General features: G+C 40.3%; 1 protein-coding gene across 2 annotated transcripts in view; it reads right to left on the bottom strand.

The window, feature by feature from the left end:
• The window catches only part of larp1 (La ribonucleoprotein 1, translational regulator), a 116,040-nt gene that overhangs the window by 33,179 nt on the left and 63,304 nt on the right, over positions 1 to 19,557 (bottom strand). For both annotated transcript variants that reach the window (XM_048603811.1, XM_048603812.1), the window contains exons 3-10: positions 16,891 to 16,950; positions 11,337 to 11,363; positions 11,019 to 11,190; positions 8,548 to 8,685; positions 7,858 to 8,016; positions 6,282 to 6,447; positions 2,046 to 2,190; positions 1,359 to 1,509 (exon numbers count right to left, since the gene is read on the bottom strand). In XM_048603811.1, the coding sequence (XP_048459768.1) occupies positions 1,359 to 1,509; positions 2,046 to 2,190; positions 6,282 to 6,447; positions 7,858 to 8,016; positions 8,548 to 8,685; positions 11,019 to 11,190; positions 11,337 to 11,363; positions 16,891 to 16,950 (1,018 nt within the window). The remainder of the gene's footprint in view (positions 1 to 1,358; positions 1,510 to 2,045; positions 2,191 to 6,281; positions 6,448 to 7,857; positions 8,017 to 8,547; positions 8,686 to 11,018; positions 11,191 to 11,336; positions 11,364 to 16,890; positions 16,951 to 19,557) is intronic.

Below are 19,557 nucleotides of genomic sequence, written 5' to 3'. Positions count from 1 at the left end.
ATATACTCATCTCCCCTTGACACCCTGAATCGCTCACCAACATCCTGGGGTTACTATTGACCAGAAGGTGAACTGAACCAGGCACGATGGCTATAAGGCTCAGGCTGCTGTGGCGAGTAATCGACATCTCTCTCCCCAAAGCCCACCCACAACTTAAATGACCATGATGGAACACAACATTTATGTAATTCTTACATGGGATATTGGCATTGCTGGCTGGACCTCGTTAATTCTCCTTGCACTGAGTGGCATACTAAACCATTACAGATGGCATTTTAAAGCCACCCACATTGCTCTGGGTCTGGAGTCACATGTAGGCCAGACCACATAAGGATAGCAGATTTGCTTCGCTATTGATCCAAGTGAAATTTTATGACAATCAACAACGGGAAATATGGTTTCATTGAATTAGCTTTTAATTCCAGATTTTATTGAATGCAAATTTCACCATCTGCCATCATGGGATTCCAAACCGCATTCTCAAAACATTTGCCTGGGCCTCTAGATTACTATTTCAATGACATTAGCACTCTGCCACTGCCTCCCTTAAGGGGACAGCTGCATCTACCCACTTGCTCAGAGAAAAGCTACTCTGACACTCAACACTCAAACTTTGACACCATCCAAGACAAAGCAGCTTGCATGACAGGCACTCTACCCACTCTTCAACATTCAGATCCTTCACAACTGACACACATATAATTCATTTAGGACATACACTGCAGTGATTCCTCATGACCTCTGCAACAACACCTACAGAACCTATGAGCTGCACCACCCAGAAGGACAAGGATCTATTTAATTGAATCATATTATCAATTTGTACATTTTTCTGAGTACCACAAGCTGCAAGCTCTCCTTCAAGCCACTCATTCACTTGGAACACTTCAACGTTGCTGGGCAAAATCTTGGAACTGCCCTCCTAACAGTACTCTGGGTGTGTCTACATTCCACGGACTACAAAAGTCAACATCAAATTCTCAAGGACAATTACAGATGGACAATAAATGCTGGCCTTGCCAATAATGCCCACAACACATGAACTGGTAAGGAACACACCCACTGACAACTCACCCAGTACTACTTCTGCCCCACTGATAATGATCCAGTGTTACATTTGTGTCATTGATCACCTAATAATGTGTTGCTTCTTCCCTACTGACCACACACCCAGCATTAACGCTTGCTCCAAAGATCATCACCCAGCAGTACACTCATCCTACTGATCACCCATCCAGAGTTACACCAATCCCACCATCTAAAGTAACACTCACCACAGTGACCAGTGTTCACTTCACTGGTCAACGACCCACCACAGTCCTTGCCCCATTGACCACTCACCTAGTAATTAGACTCACCAGTCTGCTTTTTGTAAGTCTGCCCAGGAATGAATTCTGGGCAATTAAGTAAACGTGTGAAGTCTGTCTCTGGGAGCGGCCATTTCTCAGGGTTTTCTTTTTTTCGGATCTTCTTGTCAACCACTTCCACCTCAGTGCTGTCTTTCAAAGCCTGGTGAATGCAACAAACCCTGATTTAGAAATACAAATCTGACTGGGAATTTGAAACTGCACTAAATACACTTCAGAAATTTGCTGACCAGACAGCACACACATATAAAATTATCATCTATCTAATGCTCTAGTCACATTCTCCATATAAATTCTTTATATCAATCTCCTGTTTCCCAGCCACCTCTGGTTAAATTTTAAAACGGTCTGTTCGATCTTTAGTGGTTTCCAACTTTTGTGCAACAGCCAGTTATTGTTACAATTCTGAAAGAGTGCTTGCTATTATCTTGTGGCTAGTAGCAATGTTTTTTCCAGTCCCGCTGACTATATTTTAAAGTGTCTACAACCCCCTTTTCATTTCCTGAGGAAAGAAGCTGGGATATCTTTTCCTCAAACAACAATAACTCACTCTGAAACTATGACAGGAACAGAGGTAAAATTTATTCTTATGAAATAAAGAAGAGAAATCTCAGATATTTAATAACAAATCTTGCACATCGGGAGCTACATGGAGAGCTGGTGAACATCACAACAGACCTCCAAGATGAGATTGACATCAGTGGTCAATGCTTGGACTCGGTGAAAACCTCCAATTAATGAGACTGGCAAGAAACCATCAGCATCCATCTTTCTTCTCAAGAAAAAGTCTCTTTCCAAGTTATCCAGGCTAAAGTAGTATTCACTGAAACAAAATAGATGAATACGTATCATATTTATATAGTCAGCCAACACAAATCAGCACACATTATCCCAGACAATCCACAAAGTACACATTCAAATTGAGAGACAGGTTGCACTGTGGATGAGAGACAGAAAGAGACAAAGAAAGTGGTAAACATGAAGAAGGAACGGGGAGAAGAGTGGGAAGGAGGGAGACTGCCTTCATATTATTATCCCACTAAGACAAGTCCTATACTACTGTACCACAGAAAACCTAGTGGGGTCCAGTGCTTAACTGGAAAGAAAAGTTGAATTGACAAAAATAGCAGAAGCGTGAAAGTTAGTTGGATGAGAGTAAATATCAGACCCAACTGATAAATATGGGTAATGCCAACAGTCAGAGAACAGGTAAATCACAGAATGCAAGCTTAAAATGACTGTTAAGTAGGAGACAGTACAAGTATTGGTGCAAAGAAAGGAATCACGTCAAATGACTGGCAGACTCTGCTATTCAAAAATAAAGAGGAAATCGTGGGCAGTGCAGTTAGCATAATACCAAAGTGGGAAAGAAAATGGAATTAACACCCAAAGCTCCCATAGGAAAACATACAGAAACCAAAATCATAATATTTGGAAAAGATTTTAAAATGAGACATCAAGCTCAATCAATCTTACTGACTTTTTAAAGAGATAACAGGCAAACATAATGTAGTAGACGTAACACATTTGAAATTGCCAGAGACCTTTGACTAAAGTATTGTACAATAGGCAGAATGTATCTCAATTTGGCAACAAAACAGCACAAACACAGACTGTTACACAGTACTCAGTTATTCACTCAGCTTGGCAAAACAGGAGAGAACCGAGTTCCATTGGGACTGGCTCTAAGATGTGTTTTTGGAATCAGAAGTACGATTTCAAAATTTGCAGACAGCACTAATTGACAGGCATTGTCACATAAAGGAGAACTGCAAAAACAAAACAGGTACACAATAATACACATGCAGAATGAGCATGTAGTTGGAATTGAGGGATCTGGGGTTCAGATACATCAGCTACAAAGCAGTAAAAACAAATTAAGGCAGCAGTTAAAAATATTGAAATGGGATTCACTTCAAATGGGAAAGAACAGAAAGAGAGAGAAGTTGTCACCTTGTACAGAACTTTAGTTTGACCATACTTGACAGTATCATGACAAGTTTTAGTCCCCATATCTAAGAGTCATAGAGGTATTACAGAAAAGATTCACAAAGATGTGACAATAACTGAGAAGATATACTGATGATGGCCACTTAATTTGACAAAATAGTTTGAAGATTGATCCAAAAAAAGGGTGATTATATAATTGAGACTGAGAGGATAAACAGAAAAAAAAATGAGGGACAATCCAAAACTAGAAGTCATAAATATAGGATAGTCACTAATAAACATAATGTGAAATTCAGTGAAACTTCTGTGCATGTGGAATTTGTGTCAGGAAATTATCAAAGGATTTCAGTACAGCATACAATGTGGTATAACAAGGCAAGTGTGGCAGTGAGCTGAACTTAGTAGACCAAGTAACCAGGTCAGAGGTGGAACATTGATACTGCTGAGGCACAGCATGTGCTTATAAAAGCAATTCCAAAGCCAAGGAATGCTACAGGAAAAGGGTCAGCGTCCAAACGTGAAGTTGATTGTCACTCTATTTCCTGATGCAAACGGAACGAACAAAAAAGCTTACGGGTTCCAACGTCACCACTTTGGGTCCAAATGTTCACTTTTACATTTGCTAACAGCGTCATTCAGAGCAGTGATCAAATTCCTAGCCAAATATCAGAGCTACACACACTGCACAAATTCCACGATGTGTTGTAGCATTTTGCATTACATCTCAAAGTATCAGGTTTAAAAATCAGAACCAGCTATAATAAAGCAGCTTGCTCGAGACAGGCTGAATTTGAAAACCTTCTGAAAAGACTTTTTAGGCTATAAATAGAAACCACATCAGCAAAGAGCAGGAACTCAGCTGGCAGTGAATCATTATTATTTGTCCTGTTACTGGGCCAGTAGCTTCAGCTCAGAATTAAAGAATTTCAATACACCAGAAAATCTGCAAATAAAATGCTCTGGCTATCAGTAAAAATGACCATGAAGGTGTCGTACTGTCACTCAACTGGTTTGCTAATGCCTTCCAGGAAAATGTATTCATTATCCTTAGCAGATGTGACCTATATGCAATTTCAGTACGAGACCAATGTGCATGACTCTTAACTGTCTACTGTAATCACCCACCATGACATAGTTTGCATTAAACTCATCACTTGCAATTCAAAAAGGTGGCCCACCACCATTTTCTCAGGCCAGGACAATAAAAGCTAGTTTTGCCAGTAAGGCACTTTGTTTAAACAGCTCCTCGAGAGCTACTTCTGATTTTCAGGATCTACATGTTTGGTCTTTCGGGGCTACTTTACATTCTTATCAACTTTTTTTTAGATGATTCAGTCATGTAGCGACATTACTTTGTTTGTCTATTGACATACAGGGCATTTGGACTCAAGCAAAATGAGAATAATTCATCAATATACTCAATAGAAAGGGTTCAGAAAAGATTTACAAGGATGTTGCCAGGCTTGGAGCATTTGAGCTATAGGGACAGGTTGAATAGTCTGCAACTATATTTCCTGGAGCATCAGAGGCTAAGGGGTGACCTTATAGAAGTTTATAAAATCATGAAGGACATGGATAGGGTGAACAGCCAAGGTCTTCACCCCAGGGTAGGGGAGATCAAAACGAAAGGGCATAGGTTTAATGTGGCAGGGAAACATTTAAAAGGGACGTAAGGGGCAACTCTTTCATGCAGAGGGTGGTGCATATTTGAAATGAGCTGCCAGAGGAAGTGGAGGAGGCTGGTACAATTACAACATTTAAAGGACATCTAGATGGGTACTTGAATTGGAAGGATTTAGAGGGATATGGGCTAAATGCTGGTAAATGGGATGATTAATTTAGCATATCAGGTCAGCATGGATAAGTTGGACCAAAGGGTCTGTTCCAGCTGTACCACTATGACTTATCAATCATTTATTAAAACTGCAGCCACAATACATAAGGAAACAGACACCACTATAGTTAGATTAGAGCAAGACAAGTGTCACAAGGTGACAAAAGTTATTTTAAAAGAAACTGACATGTTTTTGCGAAAAGCCTTCACCATAAAAATACCTTCCAGATCAGTGAGGTTACAGCTAATGTGTTTCCACTGCATACTTACAAAGCCGGAATATTTGAACCAGGCACTTACTAGCCATTTTACTACATTTCAGATCTCAATCTCAGATTTAAAACTGAACAACTGACAATGTTAGCTCCTCAACATATGCAGTATTAGCTCAGCAGGTCTGGCAGCTTCTGTGAAGAAAATATCAGAGTTCACGTTTCAGGTCTGGTGACCCTTCCTCAGGACATCCTCAGTTCGGAGGAAGGGTCACCAGACCAGAAACGTTAACTCTGATTTTCTCTTCACAGATGTTGCCACACCTGAGCTTTTCCAGCAATTTCTGTTTTTGTTGCTGATTTACAGCCTCCGCAGTTCTTTCGGTTTTTATATGCAGCATTAGGTTTAGAGATTTCACACTTTTGCAAGTTATTAGTTAGCTGAGTGTTCCTTGCTGATAGGGTTAAAACTATTCCTTTTCCTCCTACTGCAGCCTCCCTCTCTCCCACATACCTTGTGTTCTGCCTCTCTTCCTACCCCTCCCCTCTGTCCAACACCCCAACTCACCTCCATCTAATGGCTTCCTCTCTCCCCCGGCTTCTTCTCACTCCTATCCCTTCCTATCTTTCTCCATTCAAATAACAAGCAGGGGCAAGAACCAGTCTGTGTTGGAACAGCTTCTCACTATTTTCTGTATAGATGCATTTTTTCTAACTGGTCACCACCACGGGTGAACTTTCTCACATGATTTGGAGATTTCAGAAACAGGTTCATCCACATTCCCAAAGATTTTTGAGCATGGTTGCCTAGTAGTATTGATAGACAATGTATATGCTTAACTGAACATTTATCAGAGTTTCTACCATACAATCAGCTGGGTGGAACATACCTAGCAAGTAGAAAAACGTGGTACTTACATCTGTTTCTTGATGTAGTCTTTAAGCAACTTTTTATCCATTGTGTACAGCTCCGCACTGCTCTGATTGTCATAGTAATAGATGATATCACTGCCAAATTTTGGCCTGTACAATCCATCATTACTGTCGGTGTTTGCAGTGTAGGTGTAATGGTAGTCAAAGTGAGCTGCAACAAGCAAAAACAACTCTAGTTAGACATTCAATTAAAATTCTACTGCTGATCACGGTGTTTCATGTTTAAGAAGCAAATGGAAGATCTGAGATGTGGGAAGGCACTACATTTATGCAAGTCTGCCAAAATTTTCTCATCAGACTTGAAACAGTAGTGAGAGCAAGGATGTCATGAAATATTCGATAGCATCAAATCTTTTTTTTTTAATCAGAGGTAATATATGCTAGTTTCAGAAGAATGTGCTGTTTGGGCCTCTGCTCAGTCTCATAATTTCTATCCAAGATTATCCAGATCAAACCATATTCATCTGTTCCACAACCTACTCAAATCACCCGAAGCATTAACTTTAGTACTGTTAAAATTGTCAATCTTAGATCAATTATTACTCGAGTCAACAGCACTGCTTGTGACACAGTGCAATGCAAATCACAAGATCCGCTGGCATAATTCCTGGCCTGCACTCTGATGATCTGAAAGTGCAGATTTTCAGAATCAAGCTGAATCATGCCATCTTTATGGACAACAGGGAAAATGAGCAATTCTCCTGTTGCTGCAACATCAGTCTGATTTTGTGGTTACACATGCCTCTTAACTCAGAAGATCAAAGATTCCAGCTCCAATCCAGGAATTATCCAGGCCAACACATTTGTACAGCAGCAAGGGAATAAGTGGTTGGTAGTAAGGCTTTGCAGTAGTGACAAGATCGCACTTCAGATGTTGAATCATAGCCTTGCTTTTCTGTTTTGATAATTTAGGTGAATATTAAAGATAACATGACAAATTTTGAACCGGAGAAGGAACTCTGAGTTGTTCAGAGTTCAGCAAGACAATATGCGAATTGACAAATGCTCTGTTAAACCCTACTACTGGAATCCAAGAACTTGCATATAAACTGGAGTACTTCATTAGCAGAATCAACAAAGGTAAAGCAAGACCAAATAATCTCCCAGAAATATATGAGCATTCTTACTTGGAATACATGGATAAGAAATAATTGTAAAGCTAACTCGCTGCCTATCCTGCTCCAGCATGAAATCTCTGCCTCTATGTTAAAGGCAATCATTCCCCATCCATTGCACAATATTCTGCAATCCCAACCCAAACTTCTCCCACAACTACTGTAAAGTCCATTCGGAAACTTCCCTGGGAAGGAAGGGGATTCAGTGTTACTTACCAACCATCAAACCCACCTAATTTTAAACATCACACTACAGCAGTAACAGCTGCTGACAGACACCAGCACTGTGGTGTGCTTACTAAGTTAAGCGGGAAAACAAACGTGCCTCCCCACCTCAACAAATATAATCGAAGGCTCAGGGAGTGCAACTAAATTTCAACTGAGGGAGCCATCACGCCTATTCAGAAACATTGCAGCACAATGGTCAATGTCAGCATTTTACGTACAGCGAGAAGCACCTCTGCCACGACCCCTCCCCCGGCCGCGTCCACGACCTCGTCCCCTGAAGCCCCCGCGGATTGTTCCACCCTCGCTTTTCACACTGGAAATCTCATCGCGGTCTTCCCTCCAATCTCGTGAGTCATGCTTCTCATCACGATGGTAGCCTGAAGAAACAGAAAACCAGAGACAAGTGATCCATTACACACTTAATCCTCAACATCAGCCAACCATCCCTCACCTATATCTGCAAATCAAATTTCATCCCGAGTACCCGTGAATCCTGTCATAAATCAATAACCAGTCTATCTTCCCCAATGTCTCTTAACCAAAGACTAACCTTTCTACAGTACAACTGGTGCATCTAGGTTACCAACAGGTAAAGAGGGCTGTCAGCAATATTCTAGGCAAGATGGAGAGTCAACAGTATTTTCAGGTGAATCATGAGCAACTCTTTCCAGACTAGGCTGTGATGTCCCATATTCTGCTACCACACCCCAAAATGAAAAGCACTACTGCCAAACGCCACTCCCCATCATACCCTCCAAGACCGTGGAATACACATTATCTCTCCCTTACTCAAACCAGGTTCTAAAATCATTTGCACTTTTCAAAGATAACTACATTCACAGGAATAGAGGTTAGGACCCACTGAGGAAGTTGCCATCAGTAACTTGGTCAAGGCTGTCGAGACAAACCTTTTGAGTCGTTCCTGTTGTTGACAGGTGGCCGCAGGGGCTCCGTCTGAGGGCGTGAGTTGCTGCGGGATGCTGACTTGTCTTGTGTACCCTCTGATTTTACGTCCAACTGTAGTGGAACCCACTTTTGCTTGTACCCTGGACACATAGTGGAAAGCATTATCAAATCTGCACAAAAGAGATGTTGGACAGACAGTCTTCTAACATGCCACAGAACTAACCTATTCAGGAGAACAGTTTAAACTTGGAATACACTGATAGAAATAGTGGTCGAAGCAGCTTCAATGGCAGCTTCCAAAAGGGAGCTGGATAAACATTCGAAAATGAAAGATCTAAAGGGTTTTGGGTAAAGATTAGAGATTTGGCCCTTGCTATTTGTGGTACATATGCATGATTTAGACTTGAATGTAGCAGGGTTGATCAGTAAGTCCACGGATGATGGGGTGGTAAATAGTGAGGACAGCCTTGGATTATAGGCGGATATAGACAGGTTGGTTTGATGGACTGATCAGTGGCAAATGAACTTCAACCTAAGTGAGAGGTGATTAACTGTGGCAGGACAAACAAGGCCAGGGAATACATAATGAACAGTAGGACACTGAGAGGCACCGAGAATCACAAGGGTCTTTGTGTGCATGTCCACTAGCCCCTTAAAGTAATGACACAGGTAGATAAAGAAGCTAAGAAGGCAGATGGGGTACTCATCTTTATTAGTCAAGGCAGAGAGTTTAAGAGCAGGAAGCTAATGCTGGAACAATATAAAACATTGGTTAGGCCACAGTTGTAGTACTGCATGCAGTTCTGGAATACATACTAATGGAGGGATGTGACTGCACTGGAGAGGGTGCAGAGGAGATTTACCAGGATGTTGCCTGGGCTGGAGGGTTTTAGTTATGAAGAGAGATTGGATTGCTTTCCTTGGAGCAGAGGAGACTGAACGGGGTGGGGAATGTGATTGATATGTACAAAATTACGAGGGGTAATTACAGGGTAGACAGGAAATAACTTCTCTCTTTGGTGAAGGGATCAATAACCAGGGCATAGATTTAAGGTAAGTGGCAGGAGATTCAGGAGATATGAGTAAGCAAATTTTCACTCAGAGGATGGAAGGATCCTGTAAGGATAGCAGATGATGAAACCCTCTTAACATTTAAGAAGCATTTAAGTGCGCACTTACGATGCCAAGACACAGGGCTATGTTGGAAAATGAGACTTGACAAGTTCGCTGCTCGTTTTTGATCAGTGCAGACTCGATGGATCAAAGGGGCTTTTTCTGTACTGTAGAACTCTATAAATCCATAAAGGAATGAATTACATAGTTCTTTCAAGAGCTCGTACAGACACAACAGGTGAATGGCCTTTTATTCTGTTCAGATTCCATGAATTAGGAACAGTGGAACAGGGGTAGGAAGTCAAACCTGCTCTGCCAGTTAATATGATCACAGCTGACTGAACACATCAAAACCTTGTACTCACACTATCCCCATAAATTTTGTTAGATTGCTAAATACAAAATGTTTCCTTCTAAATATTTATCCAATTTCCTTTTGAATATACCATTGCATCTGCTTTTATCATCCTTTCAGGCAGCATATTCCAGAGCATAATTTACAGTATTATGAAGTTTCTTTGTTTCTCCTTTGCATCTTCTGTAAATCTCCTTAAATCTGCTTCACTGATTAGTTACCCTTCTGCCACCAGAAACAGTTTCTTGCCAGTCAGTCTCCAAAAATTCATGAATTCTTAAGTTTCATTGCTCTAAGGAGTAAAAACCACAGCATCTCCTGGATTGGAAATAGACTTAAAAATGACACCCCTTGAGATGTTGATTACAATTTTTACATGTTCTCCAAAATTTTTATATTTGCACTAATGAGTTTCAATTCTGTAACAGATACATTGCCATTATGAAGGGATCCTATTACACTTTTAACCTTTTGCCTACTAACCTTCGATTCTAACCCACCTGGGCCAGATCACTTTCAACACGTTAAAGTGTGCACAGCCTTCTTTCATATTTATACATCTCCTTGTCCTTTTCTATAACACGACAGTCTGATCATTGTTTCGGAAATGATCTCCTGCTTTGAAACAGCTTTCATCTGTCCACTCCATTTTCTGGAACAAGGTCCAGTGCTATTTCTTTCTTTAACAAAAACCAAAAGAACGGCAGATGCTGTAAATCAGGAACAAAAACAAAAACAAAGTTGCTGGAAAAGCTCAGCAAGTCTGGGCAGCATCTGTGAAGGAAAAAACAAGAGTTCATGTTTCGGGTCCAGAACGGAGGAAGGGTCACCGCACCCGAAACATTAACTCTTGTTTTTTCCTTCACAGATGCTGCCAGACCTGCTGGGCTTTTCCAGCAACTACTGCTTTCGTTCCTGTTTTCTTCCTTGCTGGGTTGGAAATAAGTGATTGAACAGACCCCTCAACACTAAGTCCACTTTCCCATTCCTGCTTTTAGAACATACCTTTCCTCTTCTGTGTAGATTTTTGCGAATCCTCATCGGCGCTCCGTTCCTCTGGTGATTCGTCAGATTTGGCTTTCTGGTTCTCTTTGCTCTCACTGCTGTCGCATTTCTCTGGCCGTTCCTTTCTAGCAGGTGGTTTTTTATTCTGTTGTGGCTTGCTGTTCTGTGGATGCTGCAAGAAAATGGCATGGAGGTGACAATAATCACTTACAGCTGTTCCAGGATTTAATTCCCCAGTCTCATAGAATCCCTACAGTGTGGAAACAGGCCCTTCCGCCCAACAAGTCTACTCCACCCCTTTGCAATAATCTTACTCACCTCAGAGGAAATAACTGGCTCCCATGTCTGAAACAAAAGACAAAAAGCAATTAAGAAGGTGGCCAATGAAGCTGAGCTCAGAGCACAGAAACGCTAAATTGTAGAACAATATCAGCCCAGCCTCATTTTACAGTAGACATTCGGAGCTTCATTTCATAACAGGCTTTGACAACTGGATCACAAAAGAGAAATCAAAAGACTTGCATTCATATCCCACCTTTCGCAATCACCCAATGTCTTTCACAGCCAAATAAATACTTTGCAAATCCAATCACTTCCGTAATGGAACAAAAACAGGCCCCATATAACAGAAGGTCTGACAGCAACACTTACACCAACAGCATTACCGCATCAAGAAAGAAAATAGATTTTGCATATTTATAGCTTCTTTTGCAAATCAGGATGTCAGAAATAAGTTACAATTGATTAATATTTGAAGCTTAGTAACTGTTGTAATATGAGAAACACAGCAAACAATTTATAACCAGCAAACCCTCAATGTGATAATTACCAGATAAACAAGTGTATAAACTTCAGAGGATAAATATTTACCAGAACGCTGTGGAGTAACCCCTTTGCTTTTGCTCCAAAAGTGCCACAAATCTTTTGCTATAATCTTTCAAATCTTGTCTAGATATGGATGGTACCAAAACATTAACAAGTGGAACATGTAACAAAAGTTATTCAAGAAATGCCGCAGGGACATTCATAGTAAATATAGGCCAATCAATTTAACATCAAAGATATGTAGGTTTTAGAATCAATCTAGGAGAAAGATATCAACAGGGATTTGGATTGGTTGGAGTTATTTAAGGAGAGCCAGTATAGATTTGTAAAAGGCAGATGCTCAAGTAAATTGGATGAGGTGACATAGTGGATTATTGCCTATATTAATAAAGTCTATGTGGTTTATATTTTTAAGGAAATTTTTGACAAACTAGCAGAAGCTGTAGTGGTTCTCCTTGGAGCATAGGAAATCTCAACTTGGTCTCCTAAGCGCACAAAAATATGACAGATTTAGGTAATGTAGACAAGGAAAGGCTGCTCTTATTAGCTATTGCAGAAGGATTAAAGAATACAGATTTAAGATTTTGGGTGAGAGTTGCACTCATAGAAGAAACATTTTCTACACGGCAAATGGTTAAAAGCTTGGAAATTGTTGCCTGGGAGGGTGGTAAAATCACAGACAATGAGTGATTTCAAAAGGGAACGGGATTGGCATTCGAGTGAAATAAACTTGTGCAGTCATGGGTATACAGCAAGAAAATGGGACTTATCAGATTGCTCTAGTGAGAACTACCACAGACTGATAGCCAAATGGCTGTCTTCCATGACAGAGTGACTATGACATACGTCGAAAGAGCAGTTAGGGACTCAGTTTAACAACCCATTTCAAAAAGTAGCACCTCAGATAAATAGTGGGATTTGATAATGTACTGGAGTATAGCCATTTTAATGTGCCTAAGTCTCTTCAATGGGATTTACCCAACACCCGTAAGCTAGAGAAGAGAATGCACCATCCAGAGGCAGTAGGTTTCTCCTTATAATACTTTGTCTCGGGATATGAAATTCCTGGAATAACTGTACATGCCTAATTGCCCTAAAGTAGGTGGTGGTAAGCCACATCCTTGAACCACAGTAGCCCATGTGACATAAGTACACAGGACTGTGATCCGAAATACTTCCAGGTGAGAATGGAGTGTGGTTTGGAGGTTCAGAATTAATAATTTTTGAAATAAGGATTAAGCAAAGTATGTTTAATTAACCTTCCAATGTTTAAAAGGCAACAGAACGGGAATGAATAGCTGATGAGTTTATTTTTAAAAGTTAGATTTTATCATCAAACAGATAGGCAAAGGGTAGCAAGTTCTTACCGGGTACACATCCTGTTTCACATGGGAACTCCAGGACATTTCCTCTGCTTGGGATAACCAGATGTGTACTGCAGGAGCTCTAGACTTCAGAGCTGGAGCAGCAGTTGGTGATGCTCTCAGGGCATCACTGAGCCGTGGGTGTAGCGAAAGCAGATTAATACATCTGGTCACCATGCAGGACTATCAGCATCATGAGGGTGCTGAAAAGAGTAGAAACTGTTCCCATTGGTGGAAGGATCGCGAACCAGAGGATACAGACTGGAGGTTATTGACCAAAGTAGCAATGGTGGCACAAGGAACTCTTTCATGCAATGAGTAGTTAGAATCTGGAATGCCTGAGCATATAATAGAGGCAAGATAAATGTAGGTTTTCAAAGGAGAATTGAATCATTATCTGAAAAGGAAAAGGAAAGGCACAAGACAAATTCCTCCACTTAGGGGTTCAACACAGGCACAGAAACAATGGAACCCCTCTGTGCTGTAACAACTTTATGACTCAATGTGTTGATACGTATGTGCGCATGTATGCATGTACAGTGTATCATTGTGCTGGAGAAGTGATATCTGGAAGGCATCAGTCATACTCTGCCTGCCTTAGAATGTCTTTTATTCTTTCTCCCTTCCTCTCCACAAGTCCTTTTTGCTTCTCCAAATTCACAGGACTTCACTTCAGTAATCAATATCTTGCGTATAATGCCTACAGAATGCCCCCACAGTAGCCCAGATACATAACCATCATTAGTTATTTTCTACATACCCACCATTAGTTATTTTCTACATACCACATCATTAACTGTCAATAATTCTACTAAGTTAGCTTGGCATAGTCTGCCTACCATTCAAAGTAGCATACTGATTCTTCTTGACCAACATTTAAAATTTGATCATTTATTTTAACAATTTTCGCATCTGACAGTAAACTCATGGTGCTGTGGCTTGCTACACAACAAAGTATTTCATTGATTACAAACTGCTTGAGTAGTCTGAGGTGACGAGGGGTGACACAGAAATGCAAGTTCTTCATAAATTTAAGCTTTGTCTCAACCCTTTTAAATTCATTCCAGAGGATTAGCAGAGGTTATTACTGCCCACTCACCGCAGTCTGAGCTATACTGCAAGCTCCTGAACTAAAAATGCACTGAGAAAGAACTCTTAAGGACCTGCGCTTATAGTGGCATCCAGTGACAGGAATGAGTACTGCAAGTTCATGAAAATGATTAAATGTAAAGTAAGAAATAGAACATGCTGTAAACACTCAACAGGTTGGGCAACGTCTGAGATTTTTTTTTAAAAAATCAGTTAACATTTCAAAAGTAGCTTTTTAAAAAATACAAAAATGTCAGGGAAGGGCACATGCATAACCACCCGACTTTTCCCACAACAAATGCACCACTCCACATCCATCGGATTCGCTTGGGATTGATTCGGGGTCCTGTGAAGAATACAATGGAGAGAGTTTCAGATTGGTACACGGCTATGGGGAGACACAAGGGCATGGGGTGAGGGCAAAATTAGAATTGGACTGAGACAGGGCTCTAGGGCAAGTGCAGGGATAAACACTCTTGTTGGTCAAACCAGCATTTAGTGCTTATCCCTAGTTGCCTCTATGAAGGCTGTGGTGAGTTATTTTCTTGAACCGCTATAGTTAACATGGTGTAGGTATACTATAATATTTTGAGAAAAGGAGTTCCAGGATTTTGAGTCAGTGACAGTAAAGGAATGGCAATATAGTTCCAAGTCAAAACACTGTGTAGTTTGGAGAAAAACTTGTAGCATTTGCATGCATTTACTGTCCTTGTCATTGTAAATGGTTGAGTTCACAGGTTTGAAATGTGGTACTGAAAGGGAGTTTCTGCAGTGCATCTCATAGCTGATACACTGCTGACATTATACATTGCTGATAGACAGAGTGAATATCGTACTGATGGATGGGCTGCAGTTAAGGAGCTGCTATACTGTAAAAGAGATTACTGAACGTTGGATCTGCACAGCAGTCAAGTGGAGAGTGTTGCATCACACTCATGGCTTGTGCCTTGTAGAGAGTGAGTCGCTCATCACAAGATTCCTATTCTCTCCCCCGTTATAGCCAACACGACCGTCTTATGGATAGTCCAGTCCATTTACTACACAATGGTAACCACCATGTTAAATCCACCACTACTAACAAAAAGGACAATGCCACTAGATGTTATGGGGAGACGGTTGCATTCTCTCTAGTTGGAGGTAATCACTGACTGGCACATGAGCAGCGTGAATGTTACTTTTCATTTGTCAGCCCAAGCCTAAATGCTCAGGTCTTGTTTTATACGGACACGGACTGTCACGGTGTTGAATCATCAACGAACATCCCCACTCCTAACCTTACGGTGAAAGGAAGATCTTTGATGAAGCAGCTGAAGATGGCTGGACAAAAGACACTACCCTGAGGAACCCCCACAAAGATTTCTTGGGACTGGAAAATGGAGCTAGAACAGCTGAGTCAACAAGCATCTTCTGATTCAGAGGTAGTGCACATGATGGCTCAAAGTTACTCAGAAATTTAACAAAAACCAGCATTTAAAACAAAGAAAAGTAGTCAGCTCAGATTTCAAAAGTTCCTGGCTGACTGATCTAATGATTTTTCTAAAACAACAAAGGGTAGGGTTACGATTAGGCGCTAAAAGCAGCTACTCAGAATAGGCAAAGGTCAGAAATGGTGTTCCACAAAAATCAATGCCAGAACCACTGGTAATTTGGTAATGACAATCAGCAATTGTTCACAGAGGATCATTGGCACCTCTGTTCAAGAGACACTTAGCTATCTAGCTCAAGTGTGGGACAATCCAAGACTAGTCTATATGAACCACTGCATCAAGCTAATAGTTTGAACCTGTGCTTTTGCATTCGTTCTGCAACACACTAGCTATCTAGCCAACTGAACTAGCTAACTCTACCACTGCTCTTCTTTGCTTAGATCAATGACTGTTTACAACTAATTTTCCAGTCTATTTTAACACCTGTGGGCGACACCAAATTGTACAGTTGAGAGAGCGCATGAATGCAACAAAATACTGGAAAACATTAATAAATTTGCAGAATAGATGTTTAATGGAAAATAAATTAAGTAGCTATTTGTGAGAGGTTACATTAAGATAAAAACTAAGGGAACCAAAACTGCTTATCTAAGTGTCTAAATAGGATAGAGAAGCAAAGGGATCAGATAGGGATTAGATATCATCCAAAGCAGTTTTGTAATAATCTGGGTCATTAAAAAAAACAACCAAGCACAGGGGTCTATGTTAAAAGTGATAAAATTGAAAGTCAGAAATATTGGTCTTGTGTTACCATATACCTAATATTGTGCACACTTCTAGTTTGCATATTAGAATAGTCATTGAGAAACAATGCCAGAACTAAGAGGGCAAAACAACAGGAAAGATGGAACAGTCTGTGGCTATTTTGGAAATGACCTGTTAAAAGTCTTTAAAATGGCTAATACGCTATATAAGGTAGACAGAGAAAATTGACCAAATTGTAACTAACCTACTCAAAATCCTTTCATATGAACAGAGCTAAAATGGATCCAACAATTCCATTTGCGACACAGTAAAAAAATCATAAATACAAGTCACTCAATACACAAATATTCAGAGAAAAGATTTCATCCAGAGTGTGAAGAAAGTCACATACAACAACAATACCTTGTTATTGACAATTTCACCAGGCGTGGGCCAGTTTGTGGTGTCACCAAAATCGCTGACCTGCAACAGAAAAATAATTCTTCCATCAGGTACTTTCAAATATAACCAATTCAATCAATACTTGTGGGTGTGCTGTCAAAATACTTTTGACAGCATCTTTTGTCCACTTATCCAAAACAAAAAATTAGGTTCTGCAGTTTGACTTTTTCCTCATTTCAAAATCCTGCAAACAATCATCTTACTTGACAATGAACAGTCATCTTGATAATGGTCAGACTTAGAGAAGAGTCACCAGATTCAAAACATTGACTTTGCTTTCTTCCCACAGATGCAGCAAGACTGGCTGAGCTCCCTCGCCAGCAGTTTCTGTCTTTGTTACCCCAGAATGCTTGTCAGGTGAACCACCAGACAAACAATGAATGTGTCAACCGAAAGAACTGCGGATGCTGTAAATCAGGAACAAAAACAAAGTTGCTGGAAAAGCTCAGCAGATCCAGCAGCAGCTGTGAAGGAAAAATCAGAGTTACTGTTTCAGGTCCGGTGACCCTTCCTCATGCCTAATGAGTTCAGGTGGTGGCAGACTGCTCTCCAATACTAGCGAAAGAAAATTCCACTCCTGGCTAGACTGTTTATACTGCATAAAACAGGAATGTCATTTGCTTTTATTTTGAGGGGGGTTACACAGAATTGAACTCTCAAACATTGGCATCACTGCAGTAACCATTGTAAACAAATCATTAACTTATGGGGTAGTTGGGATGTAAAAAGCAGTTTTGCAAGTCAGCAGCTTTTTGACAATGTCTGCCCATTTAAAACTGGTGAATAGGTCAACAATCCATATCGGTGTCCACAATTCTGTAATCCCACCTGGCAGGCTCTCCTGAGGTCAAAGTCAAAGTTCCTGATAATTATCCCCAAGCATTACGCCACACCCAAAAGTATATTTCTCTCCTCTTAAACCTTTCAGACAGCAAAGTGAAACTAAAGCTGCCAATAGCTTTAAAACTGTCCAATAAGATGTTGACCAAGGGTCACTAACATGGTAATCATGGGCAAATGGTAGTCTGCTGTCTGACAATCATGTTAAGATTTGGAAAATAACCACAGGATTCCAGTCATATAATTAATTCCTCACCACACACTAGTTTCCCAACTCTTGTCCCTTCCTGTAACATTGCTATGATAATGCTGTACACTTGTCTCATAACTGGCTAAATTGCAGCCTGAAGGTAATTTACCAATGTTGACACCATCTAGCCAGAGTCAGATCTATCCATGACAAGGCAAAACATGCACTTCTTCCATCAAGACCAGGAGAATGACTTGTTTTCAAGTCTGAAACATTCATGCATCTATTTAATCTATAGTGTGGATTGCAGTCAGAAAATTAAAACAAGGCACTTTGTAACAGTGCAGAAATATTTTGAGAAAGTTTTTCTTACAGTCTGTGGTCACAAAAAATGAAGTAAAAACTGCATTACACGGACAGCTTTTTTTTTACACCAACCATCCAAGGAAACTAATGTAGCAACAGAGACATCTTTCAAAGTTTCACATGATTTGACCAAGAGCATTTACAGATGGAGAGATTATGCAGGGCACGATGATTTCGATGGCCATGTTCTTATTCTGAGATTTCAAAAACATACCTGAAAATACATATGTCATTTCAGGCATGCAGTAAGGAGCAAATATCATGGCAAGAAGGGTATCTGCATTATTAGTCAATGTGATGGAGCAGTCAGAGAGGGATTTAACTGAACGTAAGTGGCTTTCTGTTCAAGGAAATGGATCAGTTTACACAAGCAATACTGCCCAGCTGGTAGTGTTTGTTCAATAATGTTTAAAAAATTCGTCATTAAAGAGGAATTTTCAACAGTTAGCGTCTGAAATCCAAAACCGGTGGAGATGATATCTACAATGAGGTGAAGAATTATTTTGCAAAGAATTTTGCACCATTGGCAAAACTAGTGGCAATAAATGATGGCATGCCAGCAATGATCATGTGTCATGCTGGTTTCATCGCAATGCATAAAGCTGACCCTAATCTCCCCCTTTTTTTTTTTGAATTATTGCTGTATCATTCACCACCAGGCAATTTATGCCAAAGTAATGGGGTCTAATTATGGACTGTCTCCTGCTGTTAGAATTCTTAGTTTGATTCACAAAGACCAAAAGCATCACTCTTGATGAACTGTCATTCTGCACAGTGATTTTTTGCTGCACATTGTATTCTTCCCTCTGCTAAGCCAGGGTCGATTTCTTTCACTTTTATCAGAAATCAGAAATCTGCAGTCAAGAAAGAAAGATATCAGCCAAGTATCAAACATTCAGCCGCTTGATATGGCATTTGTAACAGACAAATTAAATGACGTGAACCATGAACTGCAAGGAAAACAGATGACAACTATTGACAAAATGCAATATTTTCCTTCAGTGCTCCATAATGCTGAAGAAAGAGCTGCTGCTGGGTTTTTGCATGTTGACAAGTACAGTGATTTCCTCATCAGGCTTGGCTAAGAGTTCAGCAACAGGGTCAATGATTTTAGCCCAGCTGGAGCCTTAAACATTTACTTCAAAACCCTTTGCAAAAGTGGAAGCTAAATGACATTTCTGAACACATCAGCGTGCTCTTTAACCTTGATTGTGTCACTTTGGAAATGGAGA

This window comes from Rhincodon typus, chromosome 12 (genome assembly GCF_021869965.1).
Source record: "Rhincodon typus isolate 14 chromosome 12, sRhiTyp1.1, whole genome shotgun sequence".
In the NCBI taxonomy this organism is placed as follows: Eukaryota; Metazoa; Chordata; class Chondrichthyes; order Orectolobiformes; family Rhincodontidae; genus Rhincodon; species Rhincodon typus.
The sequence above is the reverse complement of the archived record's forward strand: the minus strand, read 5'-3'. Positions and strand labels throughout refer to the sequence as shown.